The 16,253-nt window shown below is 44.8% G+C and overlaps 1 protein-coding gene across 1 annotated transcript in view; it reads left to right on the top strand.

Annotated features, from left to right (window-relative positions):
- The first annotated feature begins 5,089 nt into the window (after positions 1 to 5,089).
- The window catches only part of LOC149434246 (uncharacterized), a 40,483-nt gene continuing 29,319 nt past the window's right edge, over positions 5,090 to 16,253 (top strand). Inside the window, exons 1-3 of the mRNA XM_089663875.1 lie at positions 5,090 to 5,222; positions 10,955 to 11,044; positions 12,050 to 12,219. Of these exons, the coding sequence (XP_089520001.1) occupies positions 5,118 to 5,222; positions 10,955 to 11,044; positions 12,050 to 12,219 (365 nt within the window). The 5' untranslated portion in view covers positions 5,090 to 5,117. The remainder of the gene's footprint in view (positions 5,223 to 10,954; positions 11,045 to 12,049; positions 12,220 to 16,253) is intronic.

Here is a 16,253-nt window from a genome sequence, read left to right on the forward strand (position 1 = left end):
GTTGTGTACCGATAAGAAGATACAATGTAACACCCATAAATAAAATGGATCTTGTTCAGCCTGTTGTATGTTGAAAGGATCATAAATCTTACCTTCTGGATCCCGAACTGCTTTCTTCTTTCTTCCACGGTGGAACAGACGACGTAAAAAAGCCCTAGCCTTGCCAAAAAATGGCCTACGTTTGCCCTCAGGGGTGGGATTCTGATGAGCAGGCTGAGCAGAAGATCTGCTGGGGTGGGGCTTAATTTCCATATCTTTTCTGTTCTTTGCTGGTTCCTCTCTGGTGGTAAATGGAGGAAAGGGTTGCTTTCTCTGTATTATGCTTGTCATTCACCAAAGAATAATTCTTTGGGAGAACAAGTAACACACAACCTCTTCTTTGCTTTACTAGCTAAAGAATGACAGGCTGACTGCAGACACACCTACACTGTGACATCACGGCCAAAGGTCATGTTCCCTGGGCAGATTTCAATTTTTTTACATTTCTAAAAAGCCTCTGATTGGTGGCAGGACCAGGGATACTTCCAACTGTCATTTTGTCCCAGACAGGTTTCAATTTTTAAAAATTCCTAAGAAGCCTCTGACATCACGGCCAAAAGTCATGTTCCCTGGGCTGGTTTAAATTTTTTTACATTTCTAAAAAGCCTCTGACTGGTGGCAGGACCAGGGATACTTCCAACTGTCATTTTGTCCCAGGCAGGTTTAAATTTTTAAAAATTTCTAAGAAGCCTCTGACTAGTGGCAGGGCTAGGGATACCTCCAACTGTCATTCTCATGGGCAGGTTTAAAATTACTAGCAAAGCTCTGATTGGTTGAACCTGTGACTCAGCTCTTCTAAATGCAAACAGAGGAAGCTAGACATTTTGCCAACTTGTGTATATATATATATATATATTTTTTATATTTCTAATTAACAGGGAATAACATTACATATATGAGCCGCCGTAACCTCCCTAGCAGTCTGATTATGTCAGTATTTCTGTGCTCAACGCGGTACTTTTGTTTGAATGGAAATATGTATTTTTTTTATTTTAGGCTGTAATTTTTAGGACTAACTCACTGAAAGCTGTCCAAACAAGAGTCTAGTAAACATCCCAGGCAGGGGCGGACTGACCATTTGGAAACTTGGGCACTGCCCGAGGGCCCGGGGTCAGTAGGGGGCCCCATGAGATGCCCCTGGTACCTTTTTCACAGGCTTTTTGGAGTTTGGGCAAGGACACAGGGGCCCCATGATCCCCTATTGCCCGGGGGCCCCATGAGTTGTCAGTCCACCCCTGATCCCAGGTATGTTAAAATTTGAAACAAAAAAATCATAAATTATAATTTAATAAATACTCATAAAAAAGAATAATATAATAATAATAAATTTAATTCAATAATATAATCAAACCAAAAACACTGAAATGTGAAATATAGCGCCAAGTTCGCACATCGCTGAGCAGTCGCAAAATCGTTTTCAGTGTCTGATGAGGAATTTCCCCCACGAATCATTATCACTCAATTCTGCAAGTGGTTCTGATTTACTATCGCTGTTCTCTAGCCGGTCTAAAACCGCTTTTGACCTAAAGGGACGCTTTTTGGACGCCATGGACGTTTCTCAGTTTCCAGGCAGAAAGAACAGTAAAAATGCAGGCAGGGCGCCGGACAAAGCACTCGGGACAAAATGTATGTGAAATGGTTTGATACAGGAATGTTATACTATGTGATTTTAGTGTATTTAGTGAATGTCACTTTTTGACATTTTTAAATTTCCCGGTAAGTGCAGAAGAGATCCCGGAGCAGCGCTGCAGTGTATTCCCGAGTGTAGCTCGGGGTTACCGCTTGTGGTGCTGAAACTTTACCCCGAGCTACACTCGGGAATACCTCCAGGGGGGTTAACATAACACATGTTAATGATGGAGCGGTGTGAAGGGGCCCTGATGTGCAGGATGAGGTCAGAAATCAGAGCGATGAAGCATATCAACTCTTCCTAAAGTCCCGGGGTTCACCCTCTATGATGGACAGATCTCTTCCACTCCTCTCCTTCACCAGACTTGACTTTCTCCTGAGCCTGGTGATCCTGTAAATCAGGGGTGCTTGACCTTTTGAAGAGTAAGGACCACTTAAAGTGGAGCTTTGTGGGACAGGCGAGTGGCTGTTTATTAAAAGTCAGCAGCTACTGTTTTTGTTGCTGCTGACCTTTCATTTTTACCCAGGAGACTGGAGTGATTTAAGTGATTTGATAACCGGTTGTCACAATGAAATGAAGTGGCTCAGAGTATTAACTTTTTTATTCTGAATATCATAATGAACATTTTACCCCTGAATATGCCGCCCCACTGCTCCTGCTGTCCAAATGTAAAACAGAAGGTGGCAAGGAGGCTGTATGGGCCCCCTGAAGAATGGGGTGTGGTCACGATCCCTGACACTACACCAGTGACTGGGGGGGGGGGTAAATTTACGTCTCAACTATGGGGTTTTGCTGCCCTCCAAACAACAAATGTAAATGAGTCCTTAGTGTCCTGAGCCCCTTATAAGGCTACTTTCACACCGATGCAATGCGGCTTTCCTGCAGGTTAGCTATACTTTGCCATAGACTTCTATTATATCTTGCAGGTGTAGTGTACTTTCTAAAATCGCACCAAAATGTCTGCATTCAGTTTGAGGTTGAGGGCCACATCAGAGGGCTCCAAGGGCCACATGTGGTCCATGGGACATGGGTTGAGCACTGCTTCTGTATATTATATAGTCCTGATGTCTTCATATGATGCTGACCCCATATATTATACAGTCCTGATCTCTTCATATGATGCTGATCCCATATATCATACAGTCCTGATATGTTCATATGATGCTGATCCCATATATTATACAGTCCTGATGTCTCCATATGATGCTGACCCCATATATCATACAGTCCTGATGTCTTCATATGATGCTGATCCCATATATTATACAGTCCTGATGTCTTCATATGATGCTGATCCCATATATCATACAGTCCTGATCTCTTCATATGATGCTGACCCCATATATCATACAGTCCTGATCTCTTCATATGATGCTGACCCCATATATCATACAGTCCTGATCTCTTCATATGATGCTGACCCCATATATCATACAGTCCTGATCTCTTCATATGATGCTGACCCCATATATCATACAGTCCTGATCTCTTCATATGATGCTGACCCCATATATCATACAGTCCTGATCTCTTCATATGATGCTGGTCCCATATATCACACAGTCCTGATATGTTCATATGATGCTGGTCCCATATATCATACAGTCCTGATCTCACCATATGATGCTGACCCCATATATCATACAGTCCTGATCTCTTCATATGATGCTGACCCCATATATCATACAGTCCTGATCTCTTCATATGATGCTGACCCCATATATCATACAGTCCTGATCTCTTCATATGATGCTGGTCCCATATATCATACAGTCCTGATCTCACCATATGATGCTGATCCCATATATCACACAGTCCTGATCTCTTCATATGATGCTGACCCCATATATCACACAGTCCTGATCTCTTCATATGATGCTGATCCCATATATCACACAGTCCTGATCTCTTCATATGATGCTGACCCCATATATCACACAGTCCTGATCTCTTCATATGATGCTGACCCCATATATCACACAGTCCTGATCTCTTCATATGATGCTGATCCCATATATCACACAGTCCTGATGTCTTCATATGATGCTGATCCCATATATCATACAGTCCTGATCTCTTCATATGATGCTGACCCCATATATCATACAGTCCTGATATCTCCATAGGAGTTTTTCACTTTTATTAAGCGCTGCACTTTACTATATTTACTGTTATTACATAGGTACTGTGGTTGCCTAGTGTCCTAGCTGCTGTATATCCAAGAGCGCTTACTTTATTCTGCAACATCCAATCATATACCCATAGATCTATAGAGCAAATTAAATAAAAAAATGATGTAGCGCTCTGCTTAGCAGAGCCATACAAAGCAGTGTGCTTATAGTGAAACACACACAGCCCCCCATAGTAAAACAGCACACAGTTAACCCTTTGATCGCCCTATATGTTAACCCCTTCCTGCCCAGTGCCATTAGTACAGTGTCATTGCTTTTTATTAGCACTGATCACTGTACTGGGAATGTCAGTGACAGTCAGTTCCCCCCAGTGTGAAAATGCCTGCTGCAGTCCCGCTATAAGTCGCTGATCGCCACCATTACTAGTATTAAAATTTTTTTAAAAAAGATTCCAGTATCTATACCACCATTTGTAAACTCTAGAACTTTCACATAAACCAATGAATTTACACGTATTGGGATTTTTAGCAGAGCCATACAAAGCAGTTTGCTTACAGTGAAACACACAAACCGCACACAGTTAACCCTTTGATTGCCCCCAACATGTTAACCCCTTCCTGCCCAGTACCATTAGTACAGTGTCAGTGCTTTTTATTAGCACCGCTCACTATATTAGTGTCACTGGGGGATGTCATTGACACCATGTTATTTCTCCCCAGTGTCAGAATGCCCGCGGCAGTCCCGCTATAAGTCGCTGCTCGCCACCATTACTAGTAAAAACGCTACAACTTTCACGTAAACCAATTAATTTACACTTATTGGATGTTTTGTGCATTAAGATGCAAAAAGCGTATTTGTTCCATAAAAATTGTGTTTTAAAAACTGCTGCGCAGATACCGTGTGACATACAGATTGCAGCTCCCGCTATTTCATTCTCTAGGGCCTCTGCTTTAAAAAACTAAATAATGTTTGGGGGCTGGAAGACATCTTCCAGCAAAATACGCCGATGTTTACGTGTAAACAAAAAGTGCCAAACAGGTTGGAGCTGCAAGTGGATAAATAGACAATGAATGGATATCGCAGCCCCGCCCCTTCCGTTGGAACTGTCACCATTATTGTATATCCAATGAACGGAGATCGGCATCACGGCCCCGCCCTCTGTTGGTAGGTAAGGAACACTGCCTCTGCCAAGATGGCGCTGTCGCTTCCTCTTCCGGTTTGCGTCAGAGCGTGTGACGTAGCGGGAAACATGGCGGAGAGCAGGAGCGGGCCGTACAGTCCCCCCTGAGACCGGAGCCCTGACCGGCACCTCCCGGATGGGGGTCTGCCTGCTCGGGGTGCTCTGCCTGCTGTGCCAGGTCTGTCCCTCCGGGGCCACTACACACTGGGTGGTGACAGAGGACGGCAAGATCCAACAGCAGGTGAGCAGACACCTGAGGGGAGGGGGTTTGTCACCTGACAGGAGGAGATGAGGGGGGAGGTCTCCTGGGAGAGCAAGGGGGGACCTCCCAACCTAGCACGGAGGTGGGGGGGACATCTGACAGGAGGGTCACCTGAGAGGGAAAAGGGGGACATAGGGGGGAGACTAGGGTCCCTGAGAGATAATGGGGTCCTCTGAGGGGGAAAAGGGGTGGACACCTGAGAGAAGCGGGGGTGACACCTGAAACGGAAAAGGTGGGTGGGGACTCCTGAGGGAAAATGGGGTCCACTTGAAAGGAGGGGGGAGCACCTAAAAGAGAAAAGAGGGTCACCTGAGAGAAACTGAGGTCCCCTAAGGGGGGGGGGAGGAAGAAGGGGGGCACCTCAGAGAATATGGTCACCTGAGGGGGGATAAGGTGGATAGGGACACCTGAGAGAAAATGGGGTCCCTTTGACAGGAGGTGGGGGGGCACCTGAGAGGGAAAAGGGGGTCATCTGAGAGAAACTGGGGTCCCCTGAAGGGGGCACCTCAGAAAATGAGGGCACCTGAGAGGGAAAAGGTGGTCACCTGACAGAAACTGGGGTCTCCTGAGAGGAGGAGGGACCTGAGGGAAAATGGGGTCCCCTGATGGGGAAAAGGGGGGGGGAGATACCTGAGAAGGGAAAGGGGGGGGGATACCTGAGGGGGGAAAAGGCAGAATCGGAAACCTGAGCGAAAACGGGGTCCTCTTGAGAGGAAGGGGACACCTGAGAGGGGAAAAGGGAGTCACCTGAGAGAAACTGATGTCCCTGAGAGGAGAGGGGGACACCTGAGAAAAATTGGGGTCTGCTGAGGGGGAAAAGGAAAGGGGGGGACACCTGATAGGAGGCAGAGGAGAAAGCCCCCTGAGAGAAAATGGGGTCCCCTGAGATGGAAAGGGGGGACACCTGTGGGAAAATGGGGTCCCCTTGACAGGAGGGGGGACACCTGAGAGGGAAAACAGGAATGCCTTATGGAAAAGGGGTCACCTGAGAAATTGGGGTCCCTAGAGAGGAGGAGTGACAACACCTGAGGGAAAAGAGGGGACATGGGGGGGGGCAGAGAAGGGTCCCCTGAGAGAAGGGGGGGGGGACACCTGAGAAGGAAAAAGGTGTCACCTGAGAGAAAATGGGGTCCCCTGAGGGGAAAAAGGGGGGTGGTCACCTGAAAAGGAAGGGGGGGGGGACCGCCTGAGGGAAAATGGGGTCCACTTGACAGGAGGGGGCACCGGAGAGGGAAAAGAGGGTCACCTGACAGAAACTGGGGTCCCCTGAGGGGGGGTCTCGAGGGAGAAGGGGGCATCTGACAGGGAAAAGGGGGTCATCTGAGAAAAAAATGGGGTCCCCTGAGGTGTAATGGGGGGGGGGTCTCCTGTTTTAGTATGGGGGGGCACCTGAAGGGGAGAAGGTGGGTGGGGACACCTGAGAGAAAATGGGGTCCCTTTTACAGGAGGAGGGGGGGCACTGTAGAGGGAAAAGGGGGTCACCTGAGAGAAACTGAGGGGGAAAAGGATGGGGGGGGGCATCTGAGAGGGACAAGGGTGGACACAGGAAAAGCCACCTTGGTCCCCTGAGGGGAGGGGGACACCTGAGAAGATGTGGTCACCTGAGGGGGGGGGAAGGGGGACACCTTGGGGAAAAGGGGGGTCACCTGGGAGAAATTGGTGTCCTTTGAGGGGGGGGGCACCTGAGAGGGAAAGAGGGGGACCCTGGGGGGGGGAGGGGACTGCTCAGGGTAAAGGAAGGGCGGCACCTAGGAGAAGGTCAGTAATGCCCCCCCCATTTCTCTCATTTCAGGTTTATCCAATCACAGCTCTCACACCTCAGGCAGTTTTTTGCTCCTCCCACAGATTACCTGTACAGTTTGTAGTTTGGACCCCCATAGAATCCCCCCACCCCCGCACACATCCAGGCAGATCCTTGATGTGGATGTTGGTTAACTCCATAGAATGGGTGTCCTTCAGATTGTACTGTGATCTGTGCTGGGGGGGGGGGGGAGAAGACATGACACGGATCTGGTGAGTCTTGCAGTCCTGTCTGGTGTTCACGTCTGTACACTATAATGCAGGCAGTACAGATTTGCAGGCTGGTGTTGGAGGTCTTGATTTACATTTTTTTTTTTTTTTTTTTTTTTTACACTTTATTTACTTCCTGGTTTCCAGGCCTAGGCAAATGATGTCATACAGCCTAGGAGTCTTCAGGAGGGGAGGAGTTTTCTTAGCTAAGCACACCCTCCTGTCTGTATGTCAGAGCTAAGGGCACATGGTTTACAGGAAGTCAATGCTACCTGAATAATCTGCCCTTATTCAAGATGGCCGAAGCCAGAAATGCTAGGGAGGGGCGGCAATGTTCAATGTAATGTCTTAGATTAGGTATGCTGGGCGCTGGACCAGTCAAAGGGGAGGGGCCACAACCGACCACAGCATCACAGCAAAAAGCAGGGGAGGAGGGGTTTACTCAGCTAAGCATACCATCCTATCCACATGCCTGAGCTGAGTGCAGATGGATTCCAAGAAGTAAATGCCACATGAATCATCTGCCCTTACTTGGTCACAGTTAAAAAAGCTAGGGGAGTGGTTTGCAAAGTGATTTCTCAACAAAATAAAGCATGGAGACCTGGATGGATTTGGGGGGGTTGAATCTTAAAAATGAATTAAAGTTTCTGGTTTGTGGTGCTCAGGTGAAGTTGAGTTGATATCGGCTGTATATTGTAATTGCAGTGCGATTTAAATGCGGTGCAGGAAATTGGAAATGTGCGCGGCACGCGGGTTTCCTGCATCGCGTTCTGGAGTGTGCTGGCCCTCAGATTATTATTATTTTTTGTAAATACTTTCTTGAGCCGGGGCTGAAGGTCAGATTTCTCCATGATTAGTTCACAAATGTTTGTAAATCTGTCACAACAAACACTTTTCTCCTGCGCTAGGACGGGACTCCGTAGACCCAATAGTAATGTTCTGGAATTTTCTGGAATATGCACTGCTTGCTGTCCTCAGCAGACCGGGGTGGTCCAAATACACCGGATGCAAATGGAGAAACAGAAAAAGGACGCACCGACCTAGTGCATTATCGTTTAAAATATTTATTGAAGAAACAAAGTATCATACTTACAATAGACATAAAAACACAGGCATGTCAAACTGAACAAGATGTATGATCCAAACAACATCTTAGTCTATACCAGGGGTCTGCAACCTTTAAGACATAAAGAGCCACTTGGACCCGTTTCCGAAGGGAAAAAAAGACTGGGAGCCGCAAAACCATTGCAACATTTAAAACAAATCCGACACTGCATATATTGCAAAAAGCGCTCTGCTCATGAAGGGGGTTTAAGGGCCCAGTAAGCAAAGGATTAATCAGGGCCACAGTGTATCGTCATAATCACAATCATAGCCTTAGGCCAGTGGTGGGCAACCTTTTTTTTTCAACTGAGCCAAATCTCGCCAAAACCACGATTGAAATTTTATTTTGAGAGCCACATTTTTAAAACTGAAAATACATCCCCCCCCATAGTAATTCATCCCCCCCCATAGTAATTCATCCCCCCCCATAGTAATTCATCCCCCCCCATAGTAATTCATCCCCCCCCATAGTAATTCATCCCCCCTATTGTGTCAATTCACTTACCTTTGCTCCGCGTGTTCCTCTCGCCGTGTTCCCTCGCCGTTCCGGTCTTCAGGGCGGACTGTGAGAGGAGAGGAGTTCGTCACGCTGCCCCGCCTACATCCTGACAGCCAATGTTTGCCACGCTCCGCGGGCGGATTAAAAGGTCCGCCGGGCCGTAGTTTGCCCATTGCTGGGCTAGCTGCAGAGTCCTGACTTTTGGGGCGGCCGCCCGAGAGGAGGGAGGGGAGCGGGCGCCCGGCACACAGAAGAGCCGCATTAAAATGTGTAAAGAGCCGCGGCTTGCTGTCCACTGAGCTACGGCAACCCTATTGCCTGTCACCTGGTGGGCAGTGTGCTCCGGAGCCGCAGCAAAGGTGAGAAAGAGCCGCATGCAGCTCTGGAGCCGCGGGTTGCCGACACCCGGTCTATACGATGGAACCCTGGATGACCAACTTTCTAACGCGTTTCGAGGACACAACCTCTTCCTCAGAGCCAACCTGGATGTTGTTTGGATCCTACATCTTGTTCAGTTTGACATGCCTGTGTTTTTATGTCTATTGTGAGTATGATACTTACTTTGTTTTTTCAATAAATATGTTAAACGATAATGCACTAGGTCGGTGCGCCCTTTTTCTGTTTCTCCATTTGCATCTGGAGTAAATCTGTGTCATTTGGTTTCCGGTATCTGGCCATGTTGTGATGTCATAAGATGAACCCGTGTGATGTACGAATGGCCCTGACGGTGTACAGGGGGCACAAAACGAATCCAACTCGTACCCCTTATCACTGGAGCCGCTTGCAATAACTCAGATTTATGGATTAAGAGGAGCCATGTACAGTCCCCAGGCCTCCCACAATGCATTGCTGTGTGCCAAGGCAACTTGTGCTAAGGCTTGCCCACTGTCACAAGTAGTGGGGGGAGCTTGCCGAGCCCTATGAAGATACATTCAGAAAGTTGGTATTTGTACAGAATACTTTTGCAACCTGTGAATAGTACAAAGCTCCCTCTGATTGGATGAGGTGGAGAGGCCTTCCACACAGGTGGTATTTCTCTCTAGCATGCTGGCAGGACAGAGGCTTTTTCATTTTCTGGCCCCATTCACATCTGGGCATTTTGTATCAAGGGCAGAATCTCAACAAGACTGCCGGCGATCCCAGAACTCTACAAGAATGACAAATCGCACCACATGAGTTCAGGTGCCATTCATTTTCAATGGCACCTAAAACGCGGTGCGGTTCTGCCGCAGTTGTACAATAAATCGCTGCAAACCACATCATGTGAAGTTTGTCGTCTAAAAGGTGCTCACGCTCCTTTTTGGGGTGACACGCGTCACGTGGTCCAGTTTGCCGTGATTGCAGTGCAATTCATCATGGCCGAACTGCACCGCGTTTTTAGTTGACATTGAAAATGAATGGCGCCTGAACACGCGTGGTGCGATTTGTCATTTTTCCACCGCGTTTTGGGATCGCACAATAACATGTAAAACACACTAGCTTGGGACGTGACGCTTCAGTATCGCAACACCTCCAGTCCTTGTCACCTGGCTCTGCCCCAAGCGTGGTACGATTTGTCATTTTTGCTCAGCGTTTTGGGATTGCAGGCAGAATGCACTTGCATAGCATATAACACGTGCATTATGGAAAACACAGTAGCTCGGGACTTGACACTTCAATACCGCCGCACCTCCAGTCCTTGCCCCCTGGCTCCGCCCCAAGCGTATAGTTACCGATCCCATGACTTCATCAGGGGCTTTTGGGTCAAGTTCATTATTAACCTCATTAAGACAAAGAGAAACAGTATATATGGGAATTGTATTTATGCAGCAGAGCAACACATTTTATAAAGGCAAAATTTTTTTTCACTATAAGGCATTTCCTGTATTAAAGTTAAAAAACTTTGCATAGCATTTCCTCCAATTAACACCCCCCACCCCTTGTGCAGTACCCTTGTATTTTGTTTTGTTTTTTTTACAGGGTCATTTTTTACTTTTTTAAAAAAAAAAAAAAAAAAAAGACTGAAGTTCCCTATAAAGCAGAGTGTTGACTCGGTCCATATTTTCCTTGGTTCTCTTATTGTAATTGTTATCACCTTTAATAAGTCCTTGTTTTTCAGGTTGATTCGCCAATGAACTTGAAGCATCCCCACGATTTGGTGATTTTAATGAGACAAGAGACCACCGTTGGCTACCTCAAGGAACTAGAGGTGACTTGATACCTGTTGACCGCAATTTCTTCTTTGTATGTCTAAGGCCCCTTTCACACGGGTTATCCGATCAGGTCCGCCTGTCAATTTTTCAGGTCCATGCTTTCCTATGGACAGGCAGGTGTAAAGGTACTTGGGTCCAGTCACACTTACCTACCTCTGGGTCCAATCCGGTCAGCCAAAAAGAAACTGAAAGGGATCTGTCCTCTTCTTTTCAGTCAAAATGGTTCGGAGGGTAGTTGGGTGTAGATGCACAGCGGAGTCTGATTATTCCCAGCCGCCCATAGAGCAGAGCAAGGTTTGTCCTTGTTGGCTCTGTAGAAGCAGAGTGGACATGGATCTGTCATCTGCCTGCTCTGCTTCGATCACCAAGGGATCTGTCCTCTTCTTTTCAGTCAAATGGTTCGGAGGGTAGTTGGGTGTAGATGCACAGCGGAGTCTGATTAGTCCCGGCCACCCATAGTGCAGAGCAGGCTCTGTCCTTATTGGCTCTTTAGAAGCAGAGTGGGCATGGATCTGTTATCTGATGCCCTGCTGATACGAATTGAACCCCCAGCCCCCTTCACCAACCATGTGAAAGGGGCCTTTGGATTACAGATCTTGTTACTTTAATAATAAAAAGAAACCAAATAATTTCCTTGCGCTAGTTAAAAATGAAGGCTTCTGCATCCACTACACAATTTAGATACTAGATGTAAAACCACTACTTCAAAAAAAAAAAAAAAAAGCCCATCTTTGAGGAAATATACTCTTCTAGGTTTATTTTTATTATTTTGAAAGTTGAGTATGGTGTTTTGGCACAACTTTATTTGTGATATCTTTTTATTTCTGTTATTGCATATATTGAGCTCACATTATCAAACCATATTATTATTATTGAGAAAATTGATATAGTTATATTGTATGCACAATTGCACTTTGGAATTTTTTAGCACATCCACCCTTTTTTTTCTTTTTTTTTTTTTTAAGTACATCTTGTTACCTGTCATTGTTTTCCCATTCCAGAAACACTTAGTTGCTCAGAAAATTCATATTGAGGAAAATGAAGATCGGGACACAGGGTTGGAGCAGAGGCACTACAAGGATGACCCTGATTGTGTTCTAGCCAAAGTGCCTCTGGGTGACATGGACTTATATGATGGAACTTATATGCCACTGGAGGACAAAAATATCAAGTAATGTTTTTTTATGTCTCCGTTCATCATTGCTGTCAGCCTGCAGATATATGTTGTGGTCTATGTATGAAATAGTTTTGCAAATTAAAGTGGTTGTAAACCTCAGACATGAAATATGAACAAAGCATATGCCTTTACAGCAGAGATATTGAATTAAGATTCAAGGAGGTCCGGTTACTAACATTTTCTTCTGGCCGAGGTCCGAATAGGGTGTGCCCATCAGTGTGCTCCCTTACATTAGGTGTTGCCATCAGAGTGCAACTTTACATCATGTATTCCCATCACATCCGGTGTGCCCATTAGAGTGCTCCTTTACATCAGTTATCCCCATCACAGTGCCACCTTACATCAGGCATTCCCGTCCGAGTGCCCGTGTCCACAGTGTGGGCCCCGTCCGAGTGCCCCTGTAAGACCACACCTTACCTTGAGGGCAGACAGGAGCTTGCCAGGATCCTTGCTGAAGGATCAGCTGTGCGCTTGTGTACAGGCAGGGAGCGAGAGCAGGAGAGACAGTGAGCTGCAAGGGGCAGGGCACACATGTGATGTCATCAGTTGCCGTGATGACTGCCCTGCTGAGCGGCAGATCTGTCATTCCAGTCTAGTGTGCTGGCGGTCCAGAAGGGAGCACTGCTTGGGTCATTCTTGGACCACAGTCTGCCATTTAGTGACCACTGCTTTAGTGTGTACTTGTCTCTATCGAGAGCACTAAGTGTCATTTCTGTATGCTGCCTTCTTCCTGTGCTATCTGCATGAGTCGCTTCTGACAAGTTTTCCTGACACCAAGAAAAAAAAATGGTAGGGGATAGAACACTAGGAGATTGAAAGCCTCAGCTCTGTTCTTGATTGCGTCCCTTCCTCCAGTCATCTCTCAGAGCTCTCCTTACTGAACTCTGCAGAATGTAACTGAAGTTCCCTGCCCCAGCTTTCTGAATTCTTAGACAAGCTGTGTAAATTCAGCACTTTGAACGTTTGTAGAGAATAGAGGGCTCAGATAAACAGGTGCAACTTATGTTTGAGGGTGTATTACATCTGTGTATCACCCGAGGCCAGTTACTTCACTGTGTATATGGAAGGGTTTACAACCATGTTAACTAGCAGTTTAACCTACAATTAAAATGGTGTGCTGTGTAGTAGAAGCTCTTGCTGCATGGTGGGAATATAGTTTTAGTGTGTTTTTTGGTGTTTTTTTTTTTTTTTTTTTTTTTTTTTCTTTATGAAGAGGGGTGAGAATACAGACAAGTGCAATTAAAAAAAAAAAAAAATAGCGCGATTGCAACTGCCATAGACCGTAATGCTGCGTGTACTTTTACTGTCAAGTTCAATTGTGGCTCTGATCATTAAGGGGCAGGGCTTAATCCTAGTTTGGGTATAGGTCAAGGCCTTGTGTACAGCCATGGCCTTGCAACCTTGGAGACACAAGGATCAGTTGGGAAATGAGCTTAGTTAGCACCCCAGCATATCTGTTCATAAAGTAGAATTCCAGCCTAATACTAACTAGGCTTAAAGTGGGTGTAAACCTCTGACATGAAAAATGAACAAAGTATATTCTTCTACAGTGTGTACTTGTCTCAATCCAAAGCACAGAGTGATATTTCTGTTTTGCTGCCTCATTCCTCTATTAGCATGAGTCATTTCTGACAGGTTGTGCAAACTCCAAGTAAGGGCAGGGAGAGTGTCTCCAGCAGCCTCAGCTGTGCATGTTTCCCTATGAGATTGTGTAGAGGATGTATAATTTCCCTCCACTCAGGTTTCAGATTACACTCGGCTCTCCTCTCCTGAGTTGTGCAGTGTGTGACATCTGGGGAAAAAAAAAAAAAAGCTGTGTAAATTCTGTCTTTTGAACTGTACAGGAGGGCCACAGATACAGGTTACAACTTATGTAGGAGGATTTGTTTCATCTCTGTGTATCACCTGAGGCCAGTCACTTCACTGGGTATATGGAAGTTTTTACATCCACGTTAAAAATGTTTCATCCCCCTTCCTGCTTCTGTCAGAACTTTTAGCTCTGAGAAAATAATCAGTAATTTAGTTTATGAAAACAAGCGGGGATCTGAAATTAAGGAGATTCCCTACTAATTTTCATAAATCCACCGAGAATCCAAATTCTTTATTTGTGCTAATTTGAAGACGAAATAAAAAGCAACAATGTGCAAAAAAAGTAAATTTAATAATAAAATTCAGTGCAAAATGGTAATGAGAGAGAACAGGTGATAAATTATAAATCAAAATAACAATACAATGATCTAATCCAAAATAATGTTTAGAAACTCAAACCAGCCATTACTTTCAAATATTAATGAATTGAAATCCGCTGGAAATGTAATGTAGGAAACTTTCAGTAACTCGGCAGCATGTGACAAGTTATTTAAATTGACCACGTGATCTCTATACAGCCGATAGTCAGTGCTCAACCAGTACCTTGGCATGAGTTGATTAAGAATACCATACACAGAATCTATCTGAGGCCAAGATCAAATGTTACACTAAATTGTCTACTTTTGTCATTTATTATTTTATTATTATACAGGATTTATATATTATTATTATTATTATTCAGGATTTATATATTATTATTATTATTATACAGGATTTATATGGCGCCAAGTTTGCTCAGCGCTTTACAATATAAAGGGAGACAATACAGCAACAATACAGTTCAATACAAGAGGGATAGGAGGGCCTGATCCTAGGAGCTTACAATCTAGGATCAGCTAAACCATTGAGTAGAAGCTAAAATCCGCTTTTGGATATTTCAGAAATTTCCCCAGAGAATGGAAATTAAAATACTGCAGTTAACATTATTTCACATCAACTCCTGTACTAACCATTTTCAGACTAAACTGTTTAGCTCTAGGTGTAAGCGAGTACAAGTTAGCTGAAGAAAATGAAAGTTTTATAATTACCAATATGGACGCTATGGTGTCAGTGATGTCAGCTCACTTCAGGGTGTGTCTGTGTCCGTCAGTTGTCCCTTGTCTCCTGTTTTGTCTTGGGATGTATTGTCCCTGTCCAACTCCTAATTATTATTTTTTATTTATTTTTAGCCCCCAAAAAACCTAGGCGGGCAAAGCTTATCTCTCCTAATCTTGACGTCACACTAGGTGTTCTTTTCTTTACTAAATGATTTCAGTTTCCTGCAAGGGGCAGTGTAGGATTTAGGAATGATTTTGGATTTTTCTGACACCCCTTCTGTGTCATATCAAAAGTTGACCTCCGGCTAGTAAGAAAACTCTAAATATGGAGATAAGAGTTCTTTTGCCAGAATCGTTCAGGCTAATGTCACTGGAAATAATGTATTGCCTAAGTGATTCTGGAGAAGAAAACAATAAATTGTCAATGCCCGCCGCAGCCCCGCTATAAGTCGCTGATCGCCGCCATTACTAGTAAAAGAAAAAAAAAATTCCAGTACTGTGTATATGCCGCCATTTTGTAAACGCTATAACATTCACATAAACCAATTAATTTACATATGTTGGGATTTTTTTTTTTTTAGCAAAGACATGGAGCAGAATGTTTTGTCCTAAATTTATGATAAAATTTTTTATTTATTTTTTTTAATTTATTGGACATGTTTAATAGCAAATATTCCAAAAAATTTTTTTTCTCAATTGTCGGTCTTTTTTTGTTTATAGCACAAAAAATCCAAGATGCACAGGCGATCAAATACCACCGAAAGCTCTATTTGTGGGGGGGGGAAAAAGAACGTAAATTTAATTTGGGTGCAGCGTTGCATTACTGCGCAGTTGTAAATCAAAGTAAAGCAGCGCCTTAATGCAAAAAAAAGGCCTGGTCAGGAAGGAGGGTAAATCCTCTGGAGAGCAAGTGGTTAATAGAAAAGCTTTAGTATAGGTTTCAACAACCCATAAAAGTGATGTCGCAATACTTTCATTTTCTAGTAAAAATGAAACAAAAGACATTTTAGATCATCTACTCAGCAAAAGAAGGTAAATGCTCCAGTGGTTTCAGTGTTACTTGTATGAGCATGTGACAAGACAGTGAAAAATGCAGTTTATGCATTCCAGCCAATCGTGCCT

Source organism: Staurois parvus, unplaced genomic scaffold (assembly GCF_062004578.1).
Source record: "Staurois parvus isolate SC_StPar_1 unplaced genomic scaffold, SC_StPar_1.0 ptg001795l, whole genome shotgun sequence".
NCBI lineage: Eukaryota > Metazoa > Chordata > Amphibia > Anura > Ranidae > Staurois > Staurois parvus.